The following is a 23330-nucleotide window of genomic DNA, read 5'->3' as shown; positions in this document are numbered from 1 at the left end:
TTACTTCAAAGACAACGCTCTTAATCCAGAGCGATTTACATTAAGAAGGAACAAAAAATACTAAATACAATACAATTCAAGAATACTAAAAGGCCACAATGAAAAGGATGAATTTAGAACTTAAACTGTATAAATGCCTGCACTGCTCATCAAAAACAAATAGTCGTGGATAACTTGTTATTAATTAATTATAATCCACTTTTAAGTGGATAATTTATCCACTTATAAGTGGATTATAATCAATAATTCTAATTAATCGAGTGACTGTAGTTAGTAGGTAGGCCTACTATCGTAGCTATGATGACTTACAGGTTACTTGCATGCATGATCAAAGGGACAACCCATCACGACCGTAGTTGTGGGGGGAGGACTAGAACGCACGGTGGCGTCATTTCCGCTGGAATGTTCCAGCAGCGGATTTATCCTTGAGCTTTAAAAAGGGACGCGCTGAAAAGTGACAGAGATGAAGGTTACTGAATGTTATTCGTAAACATGCAGGTGGCAGTTTGATACACAATTTACACAGGGCGCTCACGGAATTTCGGAAATAGTCTAATCCTAATTACAAAACCTACCTACGTGCGTGTGACCGAGACACATCTCCGTCATTCTATTCGCACTAAACAATCTCATCTTGGTGGTCCTTTCAGGTAAGGCTTTTAATCATTATCATTTATATTTTGAGGTGTCGTTGCCTACAGGGCTACAGCATAACGTTACCCGACTGTGATCACATCATCATTTTCAGAGCTGTGTCGCAGCATGCGTGTTTTTGTCTGTCCTACAGAAATAGTATAATTTTAAACATCAGCATCCACATCACATATAGCTATGCTTCTGATCCATCATATCCATATGTTCAGCGCCGTATCCCTTATGCAATAGTCTAGACAGCCTATGGTGCAGTGAGGATGGCGGTACTATACTGGTATTTAATAAATAATTATATAATAATGATTGTCGCATGACATTTCAGAATATGAATTATGACCAATAGCCTATATTTATGTATGGCCAGTTTGTTTGTTTATTTGACTTCTTAATCATTTTAACAACAATGGATGCCATAAGAAAGATTATAGACCTTTTCACCCTTGGCATCAAAACATTCAAAATTTAGACCCAAGCAATTCCATAGCAATTCCACAGACCAATGTTACTTTGATTGCTGATTAACTGCCCGATCTTTAATAGCCAATTACTTCCAGCTGAGATTGGTGTTGCTTAAATGGCAAGTCCGTGTAAATGTATCAGAATCAGGTTTCAAGTATGACACTCTTTGGACATAATTGACCATGTCGTAACTCTGGTCAAGCTATGGTGGTAGCTCTGGTCAAGCTATGGTAATGGTAGCTCTGGTCAAGCTATGGACCAGAGCTAACCATGTGGCGGCATCTTGAATGTTTCCTTGCAGTTGTCTGGTATACCGTAAGCTGTTTTATGGATGGCCATGGCTATAAATGCTGCTGAAGCTAATTTTACATAAATTCTGTCTGCATACAATATACCAGCTTAGCTTACGTCTCGATTAACTTCCTGATGCTGCTAGACAGAAACACCTACATTTTAACATACCCAAAATGTGTAGCCTATGACCTGCTGTGTTGTCCTCTGGTCTAGGCCTACTTATTTGTAGAAAAGTAGCCTATGCATGATGTGAGAATTTGCTGAGGCATGTGTCAAAAGACCATCAGAAATAGCTGATTACACGGTCACAACTGCCATTTTGACAACCTTTGACCATTTTAAAAACATTTTGACAACACAGCTTGTGTTTAACTATAAAAAACTTTTCCTTTGTACTATTTCAGTCGCTGTGAGCTGACCAAGAGACAATCATGATCCTGCTGACTCCCTGCTCTGGTAGGTTTTTCTTCTCAATCTTTCTTTTTTATAATCTGAATGACCATATATACTCCAGTAGCCTACATGGACATGGGTGTAACATTTTGATGGAAAAGAAGAACCAATCATGGGGCATGAGAGAATGTGTAGATGTTTTTGTACTTATTAATACATTTATTTATTATAAGGGTATGATTGTTATAAATATATTTATAACAATCATACATATAATAATTTCACAATATTGCTTATTGCAATGGAATTCATTGATTGATTATTTTATTAGACAATAATACAAAACAGTATACATGGTACAGTCAAAGCACATTGATCCAAAAGGATAGCACCGAAAAAAGACCTTGCGGTCTTGTTTCCATTCGGGTCCCATGCATTCATTCACAACACAATGATGACGATGATATCTCAAAAACATGATAACTATGTACAGGTGGAAGTATACAAAATTAAAATACAAATAAATCACTCTGAGGAGGTTAGGTAACCTGACTCCACCAGAGGAGGCAGCAGAGAGTACACTGGGTTCCCCCCTCAGGAGTCAGGTTTCTGCCCCATCTGGCAGAGTCAGGTTAGGTATTAGGGGGTTGACCCGCTGACATTAATAGGTGACTTCTCAGACCGGTTTTAAAGGAAGCCAGTAATTTGTTTGTTTTAGCGAAGGGGGCAGGGCATTCCACACCTGAGTGGCAGATTGTGTCAGATACCGTTATTTGCCGGTATCTGACACATAGGAATTTGTTTTGACATTGCGTGTGTGCATTCCTTATTCCTTTTTTCACATATAACAAAAATAACAACACAAATACAACACCGTGCTGTGGAAAGTGAATTTACCCATATCTACCCATATTTGTTCTATATGTGGGTGGCACCAGATCATTATTTAGTATTATCTAGTGTTGTGGCTGTGAGAGTTGCTCACCTTTGTGTGGTAATCCGTTAAGTAAATGGGGACTGAGGGCACAGAGGGCAGGGCTGAATTTACAATTTTGAATGTCAGCCCCATTTTCAACTGCTTGACTCTGTCTTCGAAGTTCTACCCGGAGCCATCCTATGCCATCGAAATGCGTTGCATAAAGGTGGGTCATGGGCCCTAGGCCTAGAAGGAGTCGGCTTAGTTTTTTGTTTAGTTGAATTTAGTCTTTTTTGCATTTAGTCTTTAGTCTTCTTAAATTCCTGTAAGCTTTACAAGATAGATCATCACAGGTCTCAAAGCACATTAACCACTTTACTCTCTCGAGACTAAAGTTCCCAGATTGGAACCACTTTAAGCAGACCCAATATTATTAGTGTTATGAGTTGTCCATGTACTGTATATCAAGTCTGTGTACTTGAACTACAGTCTACTTGATATGTGTACTGCCTACTATCGTGGCCTACTTTATATAGGCTACGAGAGACATCTTGGCGCCAGGCAGTAAGGTCATAGCCTTGCTGCATTAGAAATGCATTGGGACTTACCCTTTGTTTACATCTACCATGCATCTACCATGTAACATCGTTGTATGCTAGATGTAAAGGTGTGAGTCAGGCCTAAAGAAAGATGGTGCTGGAAAGCACAAAGGAGACGATGGAGGGCTCGTCTGAGGACGACGTAGAGAGAGACCCCCTTTTTACCTCCCGACCTAGCTGACGCACCCCCCACATGGAAATATAAATTGCATAAGCTATATAGAGACATATATTTCCCATTTATCCACATAAATGCACATATATGAACCTGAATATGGCTATATGCAGCATAGGCTATATTCTGCACATACTTGCCATATATTGGCATAATATGTTAATATATTTAAAATAAAATCATAGCACAACTCTAGAAGGTGCTCGCGCACCACAAGGGGTGCACGCACCACAGTTTGGAACCACTGTGCTAGATCATAGTGACGTGACAAGATATGAGACACAAACGTGACATGATAATGGCTAATGCACCAAGATGTCTCACTATAAAGCCTATCTAAGATGTCTCTCTATAAGCCTATCTATAAAGTACAGGCAGTACACTGTATCTCAAGTTCAAGTACACAGACTTGATGTACATGGACAACTCATACCAATTACCTTTTTGGCCCCATTTCCTTTTTTGTGGCATAAAAAGTGCCCAAAAATCAAGAAATACATTAATAATAGCAATTAGCAATCAATAGCCATGGGCAGGTACAGATACATTCCCCATGTTGGGAGATTTTTGTTTGTGACATGATAATGACTAATGCACCAAGGCTGACCCTACTGGCGCTAAGATGTCTCTCTATAAAGCCTATCTAAGATGTCTCTCTATAAGCCTATCATTAAAGTACAGGCAGTACACACTGTATCTCAAGTTCAAGTACACAGACTTGATGTACATGGACAACTCATACCAATTAGGTCTGCTTCTTTGTTCTCTCAACTCCAAACATTGTCACTGAAAATATCCTGCAGCCTGCAATGGTCTTGAAAGCCTGTAGATCTGTTCTTTTTGCTGAATGTTTCCTCCAGAATAGGGATGCTATACGTAGGTTCATGTGGCAGTAGGTAGAGTTTCATGAAGCCTGTTTTATACTACTTTTAACTAGTACAAAAAACTTGCACATGCACCCAATCTGACGATGGGAGCCAAAGTGAGACAAATTAGGAAAAATAAACAGATACTGCAGTATCGGCAGGATACTGTATATGTGTACAGTATCTAGTAGGGATGTCCCGATACACATTTTTTAGTCTCCGATCCGATCCCGATACCACAATTTCTGTGTTAGCCGATACCGATACCAGAGAATAATATTTATATATAATACAAAAATAAAAAATATCTTATTTTGAAGTCCACCGACTGGGAATAGTGTTTATAGCTATATCTCCTGTTGTGTTTATAGCAGACCCCTGTGTCGGATCTGTGGTTAGACTGGCATATTTGCCGATACCGATATGAACCGATATGACCAAATAAGGGCCGATCTGATACTTTTCCGATACTGATACAGTATCGGGAGTCGGGACATCTCTAGTATCTATCTAGAATGTACAGTAACTGGTTATTACTTTTTTGCATTACATTATGTTTTGTTACAGATCAGCCTTGTTTGTTGACATAATACTATTGGTATTTACTCTACTTCACATGCATCAGCTATAAACCACAACTGATGAGAACTTTATAAACGTTATCAAATGTCTTGTCTTGGCCTATAGAACCTTTGATGTCCAGTACTACGATAAAAATATTAATATTAAGGCCCGAACCGCTGACCTAGTCCAGTCACCTATAGGCTACAATGTAGCCTGGCAGCGTGCCGGGTTCGAGTCCTGATTCCGACTGCCTTTTTGGCCCCATTTCCTTTTTTTGTGGCATAAAAAGTGCCCAAAAATCTTCAAAAAATACATTAATAATAGCAATTAGCAATCAATAGCCATGGGCAGGTACAGATAAATTCCCCATGTTGGGAGATTTTTGTTTGTTCTTGTGTTAGTCTCTGTCTATTACCAGGTAACAACAGTTTTTATTTACGTAACATGGGCTTTCCCATCATGCCATGCACTCATTAGGCAGCAAACCAGAATTAGACCTGCTTGAAAATGTCAGTGTGTCTGTCTCTGTCTCAATGTTTTAATTATTAATGACTGAGACGTATTAGATGCTTAGAGATTTCATTTGGTTAGCAGCACTTGTTTGACAATTTGATCTGGAATCCCCACAAATGTATGTATCCCTCTTTTTGTGAGTTGGTGATAATTCAGAATTCTCTGAAGAAAAAAGAAAGTCACTTTGTCTACCATTGGCAATGGTATGGATTTTGGTTTGGTACACATCTTAGATGCAGAACGTGTCTGCATCATTCAATGGGTTGGTTGATTTAGGATTCATAGCTACAATAACAATTAATATACCAGGTTGAAAGTTGTGTAAAATCGTTCAACATAAAACATTAGAAATAAAAGCATGTCAAGTAAAGTACAAGTTATTGTTGGCTTTGTGCTGTGCTGTGCTGTGCTGTGCTGTTTTCTTTCAGATGAAGAGTCTCTTGAACTCGTCTGGCTTTGGAATCACAGGAAGTTCAGGGTGAAAAACATAATAGTAGGAGCATGACTTTAACACTTTTCACAAGTTAGATTAGCTGAATCTCTTGAAGGGTTGCCACTGCAACATTTTAATTACTTTTTACAGGTCTTAATCTTTGCATACACTGGGATAATACTATTAGAAAAAAGGGAAAAGAAAACTTCTGTGGGAATTCTCTAAACTCACAAGAGAGGAGGCAGAGAGAGAAACAAAGATTGCTTTGTCTGTCTTCATTAAAAAACACCACAGCTTTTTCGGAGGCACAAGCAGTTCTGGCAGGAGTGAGGCAGTGTCAGCAGTCATTCCATCTTGCTGACTGTAGCCACTTCTATGGTTACTGTCTTAGTCTTACACTACGAGTCAATAATAGGGTTTATCGACTCATTTCCTCTGACTTAACCAATGCTGTACCAGTTGACTGCTTTATTTTTTTACCAGGCATTCTCATTATAATATATATATATATTTTTTGGAACCATTTAAAATCACAGCAAGTTGTAGTTTTATTGCTTTCATGGCGTGCTCCATTGAGTATACCATTAAGGGCTGCAGAGTGAGGTGCAGATGAGGTGTTTTTAATAGATCTGAGCAGTTAGCCATGCGAGTTCTGCTGGCTCGTGCCTAATTCACAAAATTCAGGGCACTATGTTTTATTGGAGCTACAGGCTGATGGATCAGAAGCGTTTTAATTGTCAATATGCAGTGTAGGCCCTTCGTCCATAGTATTTCCCCCAGACCAGTCTGCGTGCAGTCGACCCCTGACTAGTCGACAATCGAGTGTCAACATGTGCATAATGTTCAAATATTGGATTTCTTGACAATAACGTTTCATTACATGTAGGCTATGTCTTTCAATTAATTTGTGCCAGTAGTAGGTGTCCTCTGTAAATGCATGTACTGTAGCTAATTAATTAATGAATAGGTAACTTCTCAATGTTTCGCCCTTTAGGATGTACTGAATGAGTGTATGCAATACATTCCTTCCTACATGTTTGTGTTAAAGGACTAGTGTCTACATATGGTGTCTACATCCAATTAACATACATCTTGGTAAGTGATGCTATAATAGGTATGCTATAATATTGGTATGCTATAATATTGTGCATTAATAGACTCCCCGCTAGATTAGACTGAAATGATTAATCACACATGGCTGATTTTCATAAAGCGATTTCATTATTTATAGTCTGACCACAACGACAACCTTTCAGTAAGCTGTAATCTATGATTTAAAACTTGGGGAGGTTATTTTTCATCATGCAGAACATTGGTTTGTCAACTACGGTATAACTGTTGCTGTCGTCATGTGGTCTCAGGTTTCTTCCAGCATACCAACAAGTTCTTTCTGAGTGAGCAAGCCACGGGGCTACACATCAAGGAGTTTGCACGTAAAAATGCTGCCAATGCTCTATCAGTGGCTAACATGGTGATGGGCATGGCTTCCATTCTTTGCAGTATTAGCGGGTGAGTGAATTTGTAAAATACTTTATGTTTATTTCTTTACCAACTGAAACAAGAGTGCAGCTCTGACACACGTCCACGTGTGGGCCTTAATTGGTCTGCCCTTTTTGGGTTTGAAGCAGATTGAAATTGATTTTCAAAATACTCAGTGTTGACTCTGAAAGTGTAAATGTAACCTGTTATTACGGGTCCATTATTCAGCTAATAATGCAGGCTCTTTGTGAGCACATTGCTCAACTTTTTTCAAAGCTGACGATCACATGCTGTCCGAAACAGCTGATCTGAGGTAGGCAAGGGCAGAAAAAGCCCAGTTCAGAATGATCAAAGTCACCTGGTGTTTAACTTTGTCTTTGTGAACAGTAGGCCTATAATGTGCCAATTGTGGATCTTTATCCAAAGCACTTCACTATGACTGCATATTGTAGATCTTTATTGGAATGAAGCCCCTTGGCTTCATTGGCTACAAATAGTTATTGACTTATTGTATCTCGTCATAGAGGGATATTTATGGAACAACATCAAAATATAGCCAGCTTTCACCCGTTTTCCATAAATGTGTGTGCCAAATAGCTTAAGGCTGGGTGCTTTCTGCTCTTTTGTCGCCAAATCAAATATATTTGTTTCCCCTGCTTTGTCCAGGCATCAATATGCAGCATGCTGGCTCGTCCTGATTGGCTACCTTCTGGATTTGGCAGATGGAGCGGTTGCCAGGCGACTAGATGCCTGCTCTGCACTGGGTGAGTTCAGTGTTGTGCTCAGGGGCACTCACCAGTGATAAATTTGTACTGAGATATTGGCAGGGACTCACTGCGCACTGCCCTAGCCCTTGTCTGGACTTTATAATTTGGTCAAACAAGGTCATAGACAAGAATGTACTATTGAAAACAAAACGCACCATGGGACACAATGGGTGGTTCAAATAAAAGGAAAGTATAGCTATTGACATGATCATTTTTCTTCAAAACAAACGTGGTATAAAATATAGCCCAGGGTTTCAACCTTTCACCTTTTACAATACATTTGATGTTTGGATGTACTGTATTTCAGCAACGTCCACAGGTTTTGCATTTTTTCTGAGTTAACCCATTTTGGTCAGGAACCCCTTTTGGTTGTTAGCATTAAGTTATGCTTTAGCTATTGAAAAATAGCAGATCTACAAGCTCATAGCGCGCCACTGAGTGGCGCGCTACGAGCTTGTAGGTCTGCTATTTTTGAAGGTGTCATAATGAGGTGGTGAACGTGGCCTGACATCCTCTTTTCACTCCCTCCATCAATGGAAATGCCCACTAAGCAAACAAGATGCATTCAAAATGTAACAAGACTGGCACTGTTTCAAAAGATAAATGGCATCATATACAGTAAATCAGAATGCACCAATAGCTTTTCAACATGGCCGATTGTCAATGGTTTTCTCGGTAGCCCAAAATAGCTCCCCAGGTGCATGACAATGCTTCGTTGCCCCACACATTTCAGGAGGCTTTGTTTCCCCGACTGTGTTTTCTGCATGACTTTGCGGGTGTGTGTTGTTATGCCCCCCCCCCCACACCATTTTTTTTGTCAATTGAACAATCACTTTCCTATTAAGCACCCTAATTCCACAGGCTCACGCTCCAATTGTCTATTTTATCCCTTTGCTTTTGGCTCTCTGCATATCTGAAATTGCTCAAATTGTTCACACTGGGCTGCGGAATTCCATGTCGTTCATCTAAGCTTGTGGGTCAGAATCACCTCATCCGCTGAAAACATGTGCTGTGCCCCTGTAGGATAAAGAGAGCAAGAGTTTTGGGAATGTTGTTTACAGAATATTGACCTGTTGGGCTGACAGTGGAATTTCCACTGCACATAGATGCATTGTGCATTGTGGATACAAGTTTATGCATATACAGAGACACACATGCGGATGTGCGTGTGCATGTGGACAGAAAGGCCATGTTGCACGCATGTGCTATCACTTTTCAGAAAACATTGGACATTGCCATAATGGGCCTTTGATAAACGTACAGTATCTAGACTGATTTCAGTAAGTTAAATCATTGTGATTTTCATCTGTGGTACTGCACGACTTCACAACCCATCACCACCCACCTTGCATATGTTGAGCAATTTTCACAATTGGCATAATATGTGACCGTACCATTAACAACCTATAGAAGGCAAAAATGTCATCATGCTTTATGTAGCATGTGACATGTCAATCTAGGGGTTTTTCATGATGCTGAATCCATTCCAAGCATTAGTTTTGCACAAAATACACTCCTTTGGCTAAAACGGCCATAGCCGTCATCACAAATGTGATGATGTCAGCACGTGGCTATGGCTGTTTTAGCCCAATACGTTTCTTTTGCACATTTCTTTGTCACATATTATGCCAATTATGAAATTTGCTCAACATATGCAAGTAGCATCCGGCAGTTTCTCCATGCTGGGGACCCATACTCAACCTTTCTAACATAAAACGTTGGTGTACTCAACATGTCCGGGTTCACAATGGGGCTCTATGGGCTGGCTACTAGACTATTTCACTTTGTTGCGTTTTCACCTCCTGAAAACACCGTTCTCGTCTAAAGGGACACCAGCAAACGATACTTTATGTAATGGTATTTGTCGGCTTTCAAGTAAAACAATTTGACAAACCCATGAGGCACCCAGTATATGGATGTAGGATTATGCAGGCATGAAGAAGTCCAATGTCCACAAAGTTGCATTCGTTTTGTTTTGCTTTTACTTCAAAAAGGGTGCATAAATACAAACATGAAAATTCTCCTGTGCTACTGGTAAAAACCGTGTCTCCACATAGGTGCATGATCCCCCCCCCCCCACACACACACACACACACACACACACACACACACACACACCTGTCTATAGTGCCTAGGCCTGGGAGGCGTGGCTGTTTGTGCCCAAAACAATAAACCAATTAGCCAATAATCAACAGAATATTCTCACAACTAATAAAGCTAAATAATAATACAAAACACAGTGAAATGGCTTCTACACTTTCTTTTTCCGTTTTCTATGAACACCATTCTCGTGTAAAGACCACCTAAGACCACTTTTGCAGAGGTTTGGTTGTGTAGTTGCCTTGCCATGATGTAACTCCAAATGTGGACAAGAAATAAAAGAAAAATTGCTCCAGTGATTAGAAATTGATAATTCCATATTATGCTCCTCATTGACTTACATTGTATGCTGAAACAACTCTCAAAGTCACGCTTTTAGTACGTAAACAAACACAAACAAAGTTGATTCAGACATTATAGAACATCACCAAAACTCATGTGGTTTAACTTTCTTTAGGTATATTCAGTGATTTCACTTAATATAAATATCACTTATTTTTTTGTTTTGTAGTGATAATCCTCCATAGCCTACTATAGAGCAGCGGTCCTCAACTAGAAATGCTGAAGGTCCACTAATAATCTTTGAAAAAGACTAAGGCCCGGGCAGGCATAGAGCGGGGCTCTATGCCTGTTTAGTACAGTCAAACCAAGGCAAGCTTATACAAATCGGATCCCTTCCCAACCAACCAATACTGGGGTGCAGAGTATGGAAATCAAATGTTTTACAAATATTCCCCTCCAAAGATTCACAGCAAATTAGAGGTATTGTGTTGAGGCACAAAGAACACTTTTATTTTGTCAAGATTTGCCTGCTTAATAATAAGAGAAATAGCCCCTTTAATTGAAATGCACATTGGTTACAAAGACTAACTTTTTTTCCTTAATTTAACAAAAATCAGACCCATCTGAAGTGAGTGGTACTGTACTGTACTGTACTGTACTGTACTGTACTGTACTGTACTGTACTGTACTGTACTGTACTGTACTGTACTGTACAAGCTGTTTGGACAAATCACCATCGTTTTTGGCTATAGGTGGCCTAGCCTTCATCCAATCAGGATAGAGAGGGGCCTTCCGCCAATCATGATCGAGTGGGGGCGGGCCTTGGTGTGTGTGCTGTCGCGTGTCCCCCCCACTGTAGTGCGTGCATGTGCACATCTTGTTACCGGGGCAGACCAGGGTTTTTTCAAAATCACCCAAATCACTGAATGCTCCTTTAACTTCCTGTTGATTTTACTATTTGAAGATCTGGATCCGGATCCACGGATCCAGTCCAGGTTTTCTTCCTAATAAAAATGGACAAATCAACAGGAAGTTAAATTTTTTATAAACATATAAAACTACATGGGTTTTGGTGATGCTATATACTGTCTGAATCAACTTTGTTTGTGTTTGTTTATGTGCTAAATGAGTGACTTTGAGAGCTGTTTCAGCATACTGTCTACAATGTAAGTCAATGAGGATCATATTTTGAATTATCAATTTCTAATCACTGGAGCAATTATTTAATATTTATTATTTCATGTCCACATTTGGAGTTACATCATGGCAAGGTAACTACACAACCCAAACCTCTACAAAAGTGGTCTTACCCTTTTAATGAACTGGTTTGCGTGTCCGGCATGTTAACAAATACTGTACACTTTTTTGAAACAAATCTTCCTTATATAATAATACTTGATTTGATGATCATGTTTTAGGACACACACACATGCAAATGCAGCTTATTCAGACTGCAATCCTTTTTGGAAAATACAGTAGCAGTGAATAGAGGGTTGGCATTGAAGTCTTAAATTGAATAATGTACTTATCTTATCTTTTCAGTTTCATATTAGTACCACACATTGTGTTTCTAAATGGATCATCTGTTATGCTCAGGTGCCAAACTAGATGACTTTGCCGATTTCACCACATTTGGGATTGCAACATCATTGCTGCTGAGGACGCCTGACCTACTAGACAACATCCTGTGCATGTGCTACGTCATGTCTGTATTTGTACGCCTCTGCTTTTTCTCAAGTGGTAAGTGAATGTTTCTGGAATTCAACGCAACTCCATTGCTCCAAAAAACTCAAAATTATAAATTAAGTTTCATGTGGAAATTGGAATGATGTAAATTTTGTCAACTTTGTTTTTGCATCGGATGCACAGGGATCCCGTTTGTGTATCGTGGCCTACCCTGTATCTACTCCTCGGCCATTTTGGCCAGTGCTGCTCTCCTCTCAGGGGGTAATATGGCTCTTCTGCGAGTCCTGGCGGTGGCCATGATCCTTTTTATGATCAGCCAAAACTTCTACCCTCATGACAGGGTGCTGGAGTCCCAGGCCTGGAAGAAGGCTGTCTATGCTGGAGGTAAACTTAACGTTTTTACAACAGATTTAAAATAAATCGGTGCGGTGCAACTATACATTTATTGTTATAGTTACTGTACTGTAGTGTACTGTGCTCTGTACTTTGATTATTTTGGGGGAAAATCGAGAACTTACAGTGTTACTATGTGGGGGTTCCCGGGGGGTCCCTGGAACATCCAGACCCCGGAGGCACTGCTCAAAAATCTTACCAAGTTCAAGTGAGAGGTTTCTGGTTGGTTAGTATGGCTGACTTTTGAATATGCAACTATGTGCAATTCCTCTCAGTACAGTCAGTGCATACCCCCTACAACACTAAATATGTCATTTTGATCTAGAGTGAAATTCACATTTTCCACCTGAATTTCAATCATCTCTTGTGCAGCCATGGTTCACAGATTTCTTTGGGCCTTTTTAGACCCAAAAGCGAATAATCCCTTTGGCGTACTGTGATCATAACTACCAAGGTTCATGGAAATCTGCAGTTATTCAGTCATTTTACAAAAAACACGTTAGAAGAGCTATATATCATACTGGTGGTAACACAAGGAAATTTGATTATGCAGGTATTATACATTATACAAGGCAGGAAGGAAACCTTTATTATCAGTTACTAGTCCATACCCATTCAGGGATATGACATGCCCAAAGTATGCGCAGTTTGGGTTATGTAGTGTGTGTACATGCATTGCATTTGTATTGCTAAACATCCCAAAGTAGTAGTAGCAACTATTGGCACCTTTCAGGAGAATGATTTTTACTTTTATTATTATAACACGTTTTTGCACTCGTATGATTGGACAATATAGAGCGTCGCAGTCCCACCCCCTTTCATGACGACACCAGGCCCAGGAAATGATTCCCAATGCATTTTTCCCATAGACATTTCAAAAGGTATTTATTTAAAGACGGTTACGCCGCGGACAAAGCCAACTGGAGTCGTGACAACTCATGACAACAAACACAATATTTTGGACCAAACAAATAATTACAAAGAAGAAAAACAACAAAAAAAGTGTTGTAACCTGCCGTTTTCGTCTTCTTTCTAATTATTTGTGTTTGTCGACTCACGACAACAGTTGGCTTTGTCCGCGGCGTAAACGACTTTAAATAAATACTTTTTTGAAATGTCTATGAGGAAAATTAACGGAGAATAATTTCCTGGGCCCTGGTAGGGGGCGGGACTGCAACGCTCTATACAGTGACTTCACAATATGTATTATAACCGTGAAGTTTAGTGGCACATTTAAATAGCGAGCTCCACCAAACATTGCTGTTACGCTTCAGATTGTGGGTGTTTACAAATAAAACTAGGTAGATCTCATACGGACTTGTGGCTTATACAGGAGCTTAGACATCGTTTCACAATCTCATAAGTCATGGTAAGTCTACCTGAGATGGTTAGGAAATTATGGCTATTAATCAAAATCCTCTATTCTGAATATGAATAGGATTTCAACTCACTGTTGAGCTCTATTAGTAGCTGGGGGGGAAACGGTGCCAGTGATGAAAGCAAGGCTTCTGAACTTTGCGCAGAAAGGAGCACATGCTCACAAATGAAACAAAGCAGAACTAGAAAAAGTGATAGGTGTGTGTGTGTGTGTGTGTGTGTGTGTGTGTGTGTGTGTGTGTGTGTGGCGGCTTGGCCTGTTGTAGCGCCACCATGAGGCTGATTTGAAAACTGTCAAGTGGCATTTCTTCCTCAGCCTAGTGGGAATATGCATGCACAGTTTCACCGCAATCGGATGCTGCATTGAGTAGTTGTGGCGATGTACAAAACGGGTACAAAGTGGGCTACTCCTGAAAAGTTTAGAAGCCAATCGTAGCCAATGAGGGTGGATTGTGAGAAATCAAACAACCCCGTCTTGATTACATGACTATGGGAGAGCATGTGTACCGATTTGCGTGAAATTTGGATAAAATCTGATGTAGTAATATTAGAAAATGAGGCTGAGTTGAAAATGTTCACGTGGCATTTATTTTGCCTCATCATAGTCCTCACTTTTGTTTCCTTTTGTTACTTTGCAGGAGTCATCATGGTGCTCTGTTCCTCCTTCCCATCAGCATGCGTGTACTACCTGCTGTGGTCCGTGTCCTACATTTTGTTCCCAACATCGCTTTGGAGCTGCAAAGTGTAGGGGGGGGGGGCATGGTCTCATCCCAAGCTCCCACTATAGGCTCGCTATTGGCCCGTCCGGGTGAACGAAGGATATCAGTCTGCTGCTGCCACCTACTGCCATGGAGGATCCAAGCTCACCCATCTGAGGAGACCACACGTTGGTTGTGCTTTCCATTTATTTAGATGTGATGACTACGACACGTTGATTGACTAGAATTAGTATGAGGTATGAGAAGGACTTTATTCATGTTGGTAAGGATAAATATTTCATGCTTACTTGATGTAACGGCCTTGGTGTTTTCATTCAAGCCAGGGGGTTTGATTGGCTCATTCCAAAACAATCTTCAGCTGCTCGAGGATTGTGTGATTCTGTCCCTAGCACAATAATAACCCAATCTATGGCAAAACAGTAAAAAAAATGTTTAGTTTTTACATTAAATACCTTTTCTCAGTATTACATCATCTGGGCAACAGTATAAGCTGTACATAATCACTGAGATGAATGAATGACAAAAACATGACAACAATCATTATGGAATGTATAGGATAAATATATCAAGAGAAATGTGTTCTTACCAAGTCAGAAGCTGTATTTATACTATATTTGGATCTGTAATTTGGTTTTTGAAATGTTTGATGTGTGACATAACATTTGTCTCCCATTGTTATGCACAGCTTAATAACTATATTGAAGCATTATCTTGGTACGGCTGGTATTCTATGAGTTAAGTGTGTTTCTACAGCATCTTTATTCTTGTAGATATTAACCCATTAAGACCGGGACATTTTATTAGATTTTAAGTCTTAAACCATTATTTTATACTTTTGCTATTCAAAAAAAGCAGATATACAAGCTTGTGAGGCGTCACTTCGAGCCACACCATGATCTTGTAGATCTATTTGTGAAAAATCTTAAGAATTGTTGTGCAAATCTAATATATATATTTTTAAAGCAAATATAATTTTTATCCTACGATTTTGCAACCCATTTTTTCACCCAGTGTCAATTATCTAATGTAATCCTGGGCGCTACACTTCCTCTGCCAACCTGGGGGGGGGGGGCAGCAGACTGACCTCATGGTTCCTTCCATGCATGAGGAGTCCAAGTTGCTTCTTTTCACCTGGCAGGGGGGAAGTTTCCCCGGCCGGACGTAGCGCGTGCAAGGAACACGTTATTCCGACCAGTTTAGAGCCCAGGATTACTGAGGGTACCCACCGTAGGGGACACGGGGAGAACATGCAAACTCCACACAGAAAGGCCCTTTCGCCAAACCCCGCCTCGGGTAAGGGCACTGATGATGTGGAGAAGAGAACACGCCGCCTGTGCCACCTTGCCCCCTTAAAAAAAAAAAAAAAAAAAACCCTTTTAACTCAAGTATTTGCTTCTGGGTGTCCCTGAAACAAAATATTTTGAGATGGGGTCCACGGCCAAATATTATCTTGGAGGTCCTTGACATGAAAATCAGTTCACCACATACTGTAGCAACAGAATTCTTTCCAGAAAACTTTCCAGAAGACCTTTTAAGAATCGACCTCTAGGTCTTAATGGGTTACGTTTGCCTCTGTTTTAAGAGGCTATTTCAGTCTCACTTCCTAACACGGCCAGTATTCAGTCTTGGCACATGACGTTGTTGTAGACCAGTCTTATTTAGATTGGGACACATTTTTAGTATGAAGCAGCTTAAAATGGCTGTTTGTGATTCTCCCTGCTATGATTGTATACAGTGAGTGGCTAATCAGGGAATAGTAAATTTGTTTTCTTATAATGTCTTGGTTGGAGATTCTGCTGAGGGAAATAGTGCAGAGTAGCAGTTGAAATGTCTGTTCTCAAGAGCCCATGAATTTCTGACATACCATATTTACATGTCAACTTGATTCGTTCAGTAAAAGTATTCAGAAGTAAAAGTATTAAATTGGAAATACTCCATTAAAGTAAAAACACACCTCAAAATTGTACAGTGCAGTACTTAAGTAAATGTACTTAGTTACTTCACACCACTGATCATAGCATAATGCATATGTAGCTTTCCTGTGTGGCTGGCACTGGCTGCTATGAATTATGTACAGTACACTGATCAAGAGCAATTATACAGTATTTACAACAGTTAATTTTCATTGCCCAGAGATAACAAGAATGGTCTTACGAAGATCTGTATTTTTAATTCTGTACATTTTGACAATAAAAAAAAGATGCATCAATAAAACGGTTTGCTTTAATTGTTGACGACAATACTTTAAAGGGTATTTGACTTATTTTACAAATTGTAATCAGCTGTTAGTCTTCTTATTGCTTTCAATCTGCAACACACTTTCGTACACACCAATCATATACCTCATTCCCTCTGGCCGCCGGCTACCAGCCTCCACCTTATAGTTCAGACTGAGTCTCGCATTACTCAAGACGTTTAAACTGAATGTTGAACTGAAATTCATGTGTGCATGGCTCTAAAGTAAACTGGAATTCAATGCTGCATATAGCTCTAAACGGATCCAATGTTTTATCTATGGCTATAATGGCTTTAATGTTCAAAATGCATTCAAGTTTGCATGACTCAAGTTAATCTGATTAAATGTCTTACTATGACCTGTTCTTGAATACCCATGGTTGGGGGATAGTGTGGCGGAGTCTTTAACGCCAAGTTTAACGCACTGTATTCCCTTTGTTGCAATAAATGGTTACTTTGACGTGAGTGTTCCTGACTGAACTATCTCAATGTGTAGTAATGCTTCAGTCTTGTACACTCCATACACTGTGTTGCAGTTCACCCTGCCACTAACGGCACATAACACTACAATACACCATCACACAATAGCCAGGTAGCATGTTAATTAATTAGTTTGGTGGGTGCACACACTAAACCTATATTCACATTATTCCTGTGCTGTTTTCCCCATAAATCAAAATGATACCATAACTAAAATCACAACACAAAGGTTACAAGTCATTTCTTCATGGCTATTTTTCTTTATTGTTGTACCACCATACAGCATTCAGAATCTGATAGTGTCGAAAATAGCCTACGTACATACCATATTTTTTTAATGGTAGTCCATAAATGTAACACGCCATTGTTTTCATAAAGGAATCTCCCTGCATACATGTGTCTGACAATTAGATACTGACAAACTCACTTTATATACAGGTATACCCATTAAAATGTCCATCCTTGGCAGATGGTTTCCTTGCTTCAGGTAACTAACAACTGATTATGGACACAGTCCTGCTGTCTTGTTGTATTCAAAGACGTCTATGGTCTCTGGGCTGTGAAGGGCTGCAGTAGCAGCTAGGTATGTGTAGGACTCCAATAGCTTTATGATGGACGAGAATGTAGGCCGGTCCTTGAAGCTCCACATCCAACAGTATTTCATCAAGTCATATCTACAGTATGGTGCATACAACAGCAATATGGCATTTGTCAGAATGTCAGTTAAAAGATGATAGAAAAAACGAAACAGATAAGGGAAACTTCTCACATGTACTACAGACTAGTCCATATCTAAAGAACAATATCAGTTTTGTTTTTCATATAAGTGATACGTATAGCTTGCAGAGTTAGTTCAGTCAGATATACTCGAGGGGTTTTATGCTATGCTCATGGGCGCATACATGCGTATTACAATGGTACTACCGTACTACACACATGTTACATGCCATTCGCTGAAGTGGCTGCCAGCTGATTAATTGCCGGGTTATTTAAGCTCACCTCAGTCTCTGTTCTTCCTGCTGTCATTTGTCCCTGGACTGTTGGTATGCGCCTGTTTGCTCCCACCACCTCCCCAATCTGCTATTTGTTTGTTCCCCATGGGGGTTTTTATTGTATCTCTATCTCCCTGCTCTTAATGTTTTATCATGGTGGTGGTTATTTGTGCTGAGCAGGGAGAAAACGTAGCAGAGCCGAACGCCAAGATAAATGTTACATGCACTCTTGTATTCATTCTTAATAAATATTGGTTAAATCTATTCGTGAGTTATCTGACTGAACTATATGGAAATTGAAATTTGAAACTTGAAAAGTGGAATTACACAGTAATGAGTGGATGAGTGGAGGAAGCTGTTAGTTGTACATACTGTAATGATAGCTATTTTTATAGTTTGCTCGCTCACTTGGCTGTCAGGAAGGGTACAGTACTTAGTTTAGACAGTTTTTGGTTTAGACTAGTCATTGGTTAGACCAGTCATTAGTCCTACAACTACAACCTATCTCAAACCCTCACCCTAAGTTAACCTCCCACGGGGCAGCACACCTAAACCTAACCACCCATGTCTAACCAATGACTAGTCTAAACTAAGTATGCACCATGTCAGGAACCAGTGTTAGCATAATTAATCACATACTGTGTGTATACAGTAGTTCATACAATGTTCACTTACAGGGGAGCTCCACAGGTCTCAGGTCTTTTCATTCGATAGTGTTTCTGTAGTTGTGGAAATACAGACACAGGCTCCAGCTCAGGATATGGAGGAGCACCTTAGATTACAAGATAAAAAACATACACTAAATTATGATTTAAATGACATGAAAAACACGATAGGTACTACAGGTATTACATAAAGTATTGCATTATAATGTAATACTTTCAATTACAGACAGTACAAAATGATATTATCTGAACATTCACAAATCCAAACCCTGGTTAAATGTATCATATTTTTTTTTACTTTGAGGCGGTATAAAGAATACCCAGAATGTAGGTAGATATTGAATGACGGTATACATCATATAATATTATTGATTATAGACAGTAGAAACTGGTGCATTTACCTAAGGTGGTGAGTTCATACAGTAAGATTCCATATGACCATCTAGGAAGAACAAATAATAGTTGATTGAAGTTGATTTACGACGATGTGCACAGTATCAAACTGTCAAAGACTAATAAACATGTAAGTACATCCAATAAGCAAACACCCAACATTCCAAAATAGAGAATCACTCATTCTAAAATAATAATAATAATAATAAAACTTCATTTGTATAGCACCTTTCATGACATGCAGCTCAAAAGTGCTTTACAGAGCAATGGAGAAAGAAAAAAGAAAAGAAAAGCAAGGCATAAACATTAAAAAACAAGAGCAGTAATGCAATACAGTGAGGACATGAATAACACAAAATTCAAAGATCAAAGATTAAAAGAGTACATTGTGTGACTGTTATGCATGTCAAACTCACACATCACTCCGGCTTGTGGTGGGCTGTCTCATAATTCTCTCTGGGGCCTGCCATTTCAGAGGCACGTCTGCTGCCCTCTTCCTTAACTCCAAATCCTGCTGCTGGCGTCCCGAAAATGCCACACCCAACCCAGACACCCTGGCAGCGAGCCCTGGACCAATCAGGATGTTCCTGGCGGCGACGTCACCGTGCACCAGCCTGTGCTCTGACATCAGGTAATCCTGAGGTTGGAAGAACCGATTAGGCCCCCCAAAAACATTAGAGCACAGACAGACCTGTACAGTACATCTAATCCACAAAAATTATCCACATGCATGGGTCTGCTCTTTTTGTAATGATTTGGTGCCTGTGATAACTATTGTCTGCCTTTTTAATATACCGGTATGTATTTATGCACTGTATGGATGTATTTCCTGAATGGGCAGGCAAGATGTTTTAATTGTTGTCCCCCCGCGCACAATCAGTAGCACTAAAGGTTTTCAAAGAGATATACCTGCCAGACAGTAGGATACAAAGGCTGAAAGGCATGCATTTGCATTCCAATGGGTGATTGCTCTATCTATACGCACAACGTCCGCTGTCCACTAATAGTTCTCAGGTCTTGTTTTTGTCCTCGTGTATGTATTTTGGCCAGGCAGAAATGGATTTGGACAGGCGTCCGCCTGTCCTCGCCTTATTGTAGATACGCCACTGACAGGGACCACATTAAAACCCTCCTGAAGTGTGACATCAAACCACCAGCATTAGAATCCCTGGCTCTTGATCACCACACATGGAGCTCTACCTGTCACCAGGGAATCACTCGTCTTCAGGAAAGGTTCATAGAGAGGAGAGTACAGCTTACATGCCAAAGGACTTAAAATTCCTCTGTGCCCACATCACTGAGAAACTCACCGGGACGTGCATATACCGACCAAGTTGTGAGGAAGGCTATCTCAGGTGACTGAGAAAATAAATGTAATCTCATGTACCCGTATACAAGATCAAGATGTCAACAAAACAGAAACCTTGAAATTCACAATGTCAATATGACATTTTAAATATGATGTCCATCTACTTTGAACCCATGCTGTTATTAGAACCTGTCTTGTTATTGGTCAAAATGTTTGAGTATATGGAATTTGTCTCCCATAGTTACAGTACTCACCAGCCCAGCTGCTACCTGTCTGGCCACCAGAAACACAGACCTCTCACTGAAGTGCTGCAGTTGATTCCCAATATCCAGATCCTTCTGCAAGAAAGAGTGACTCCTCTCATTTTAGGCATGGGCACAGAGAATTTTCTTTTCTTTTCTTTTTAAGAATCGGCACACTATTAAAAAGGGGAAAAGAAACAATACTAATACTACTCTGTATATACACTTGGATTTCAAACAGCACAGTTTACAATTTAGGCATTTAGTAGACACTCTTACACAGCATCATACAAGAACAGAGTAGGCCTAATGCATTTTCCATACAATCTTTAAAAAAATCCCAGATAGATAGACCCAGACCATATCCTACTGGGCAATGCTATTACATTTCTGATTGTCCAGAGGAAATGCAGTAGGTTGCCAGGACTGTAGGCCTCTAAGACCAGGAACATGGGCAACCGCTGAGTCTGACAGCACAGCATCCGCACTACATTCTCATGTTTACACACAGTAGCATGGAAGAGGACCCACTCCACAAACTCATTGGCCTCTGGCTGGTTAGGGCCATCTTTACAGGAGGAGATTACAGAAGGGATGAAAGTCATTAGTCTCCAAGTAAGTTGTGCCTCCTCACAATTCAATGATACAAAGATTCAGTGAAACATTTATTACTCACAAAGGCCATAATAATTCACCTATAGCCACATGACCTACTGTATGTCAAAATCCATACCTCGGACTGACTTTACCACCACAGAAATGGAGGATCCCTCTCTCTTAAGCAGGCCATTACAGATGGGACCATAGCGGCCTGTCTGCCAGAACTCCAGCCCCTCTAGAACACACTCTCCCTGGGTCTCCCACAGATGCAGAGCCTCTTTGATCCCTAGAGGGATCCTAGATAATGCTGTGTGGGAGACAGACACCTCCTGGCCTGTCAAGAACAATTGTATAGGCCTATGAAAGATTATCACAAGGCAAAGATAAGTGAACAGTTTACATTACCATGATGTCAAGCTAATTTAATCAACACAATGCTCACACAATGTACGGTAAACATATATATGAATACAGCTCAAGCACTGATGTAAAAGTGAACACCCTTAAACCCACTAATATGTTAATACTTTTTTAACACTTTTAACAAAACACTATCAATACTTACATTCTTAGTGAGCCCAGTGCCCAGTGCTGTTTCTTAGGAACAGTATTTTCTAGTTTTGTCACTTGTTTGTCAGTGTTCTTACCATTGCGGCTAGCAGCCAGAGCCAGGGGCCATATCCTTTCTCCTGTCAGTCTCCTCCTGAGCAGACTGCACAAAATGAGAGCTACCACAGCCACTGTACTGAGAGTCAGTAAAGAAGGGATGATAATCACAGCAAGATGTCCTGATGCCTCCTCATCTGAATGAGAAGGGAGTCATATAAAAACTGATACGAAATACGTAACACAAGTATGAATGTATGTATGTGTATATGTAACGCCCGGGATTCGAACGCCCGGAATTCGAACACACACACACACACACACACACACACACACACACACACACACACACACACACACACACACACACACACACACACACACACACACACACACACACACACACACACACACACACACACACACACACACACACACACACACACACACACACATTATGCAACAAGATTAATGTTTATGGTAGCTATACTCACAACACATGGGGTCCGAGGTCTTATTGCTACAGCTATTTGGATTTGGCACATTCAAATCCATGTGGACAGATGGTGTTAAAAACTTTTCTAAAGACTGAAAGAGATCAAATCAGTTGGCATAATTATAGCCTATTCACAATCACAAGCTTAGCCAAATATTAAAAAAGTATCATACCATTGGTCATCTAATAGATTTAAACTGACCATACTGTACCTGTCATAATGTTCCATAATTACGCCCCATTATTTTCCAACCTTAAATGATGCTCTGAAATGGTACAGCTTGTGGACCGTAGAGGCAAAGACGTTATAATTCAAATCAAAAGGCTATATTTTCAGGTGAATTCAAAAACTTGAGCATACTATATTTATGTGCAAGCCCGATGACCGGTGACTTGCAAAGTTGACTGAATGTTAATCATTAACGGAGCAGCAGCAGTAGTAGACTTGTGTTTACTGTAGTGCCTCTCCAGGCTCTCCAGAACACACTGTGCTTAGATTCACAAACCTGTAATTTCATTTTTCAATTAGCCTGATTGATGCATTGCACACAGGGGATGTGACTGACTGGTATAGTGCATGGTGTATCCTATTGCAACATTTAGTAGCAAGTTCTTGCAGCACACCACACAAATAAATACATTA

General features: G+C 40.0%; 2 protein-coding genes across 3 annotated transcripts; one reads left to right on the top strand and one right to left on the bottom strand.

Annotated features, from left to right (window-relative positions):
* Positions 1-470: 470 nt before the first annotated feature.
* tmem269 (transmembrane protein 269) lies at positions 471-15668 on the top strand. 2 transcript variants are annotated; one of them, XM_080763879.1, is made up of 7 exons: positions 471-650; positions 1812-1863; positions 7228-7375; positions 8012-8109; positions 12091-12234; positions 12364-12564; positions 14589-15668. In XM_080763879.1, exons 2-7 carry the CDS (start codon positions 1839-1841, stop codon positions 14696-14698), a joined length of 726 nt encoding a protein of 241 aa, XP_080620005.1. In that variant the 5' UTR covers positions 471-650; positions 1812-1838; the 3' UTR covers positions 14699-15668. The 2 variants fall into 2 exon arrangements, with proteins under 2 accessions (XP_080620005.1, XP_080620006.1); XM_080763880.1 differs by lacking the exons at positions 471-650; positions 1812-1863 and adding an exon at positions 5825-5926.
* A 2218-nt stretch (positions 15669-17886) lies between these two features.
* LOC308314999 (tyrosine-protein kinase STYK1) lies at positions 17887-22916 on the bottom strand (the record flags this gene model as incomplete). The annotated part of the gene is made up of 9 exons (XM_080762823.1): positions 17887-18058; positions 19052-19148; positions 19443-19483; positions 19851-20071; positions 20998-21081; positions 21372-21553; positions 21719-21919; positions 22233-22297; positions 22900-22916. The coding sequence occupies 9 exons, from the start codon at positions 22914-22916 to the stop codon at positions 17887-17889; spliced, it is 1080 nt and encodes a 359-aa protein (XP_080618949.1).
* Positions 22917-23330: the final 414 nt, after the last annotated feature.

Source organism: Protomyctophum bolini (genome assembly GCF_963924005.1).
Source record: "Protomyctophum bolini genome assembly, chromosome: 5".
In the NCBI taxonomy this organism is placed as follows: Eukaryota; Metazoa; Chordata; class Actinopteri; order Myctophiformes; family Myctophidae; genus Protomyctophum; species Protomyctophum bolini.
The sequence above is the reverse complement of the archived record's forward strand: the minus strand, read 5'-3'. Positions and strand labels throughout refer to the sequence as shown.

What these genes read in the sequence shown, in the direction of transcription:
- tmem269 (XM_080763879.1), top strand. Translation starts at nt 1,839, where the DNA reads ATGATCCTGCTGACTCCCTGCTCTG. An exon ending in CCTCTGCTTTTTCTCAAGTG is followed by an intron (nt 12,235 to 12,363) that starts GTAAGTGAATGT and finishes TCGGATGCACAG; the next exon opens with GGATCCCGTTTGTGTATCGT. An exon ending in GAAGGCTGTCTATGCTGGAG is followed by an intron (nt 12,565 to 14,588) that starts GTAAACTTAACG and finishes GTTACTTTGCAG; the next exon opens with GAGTCATCATGGTGCTCTGT.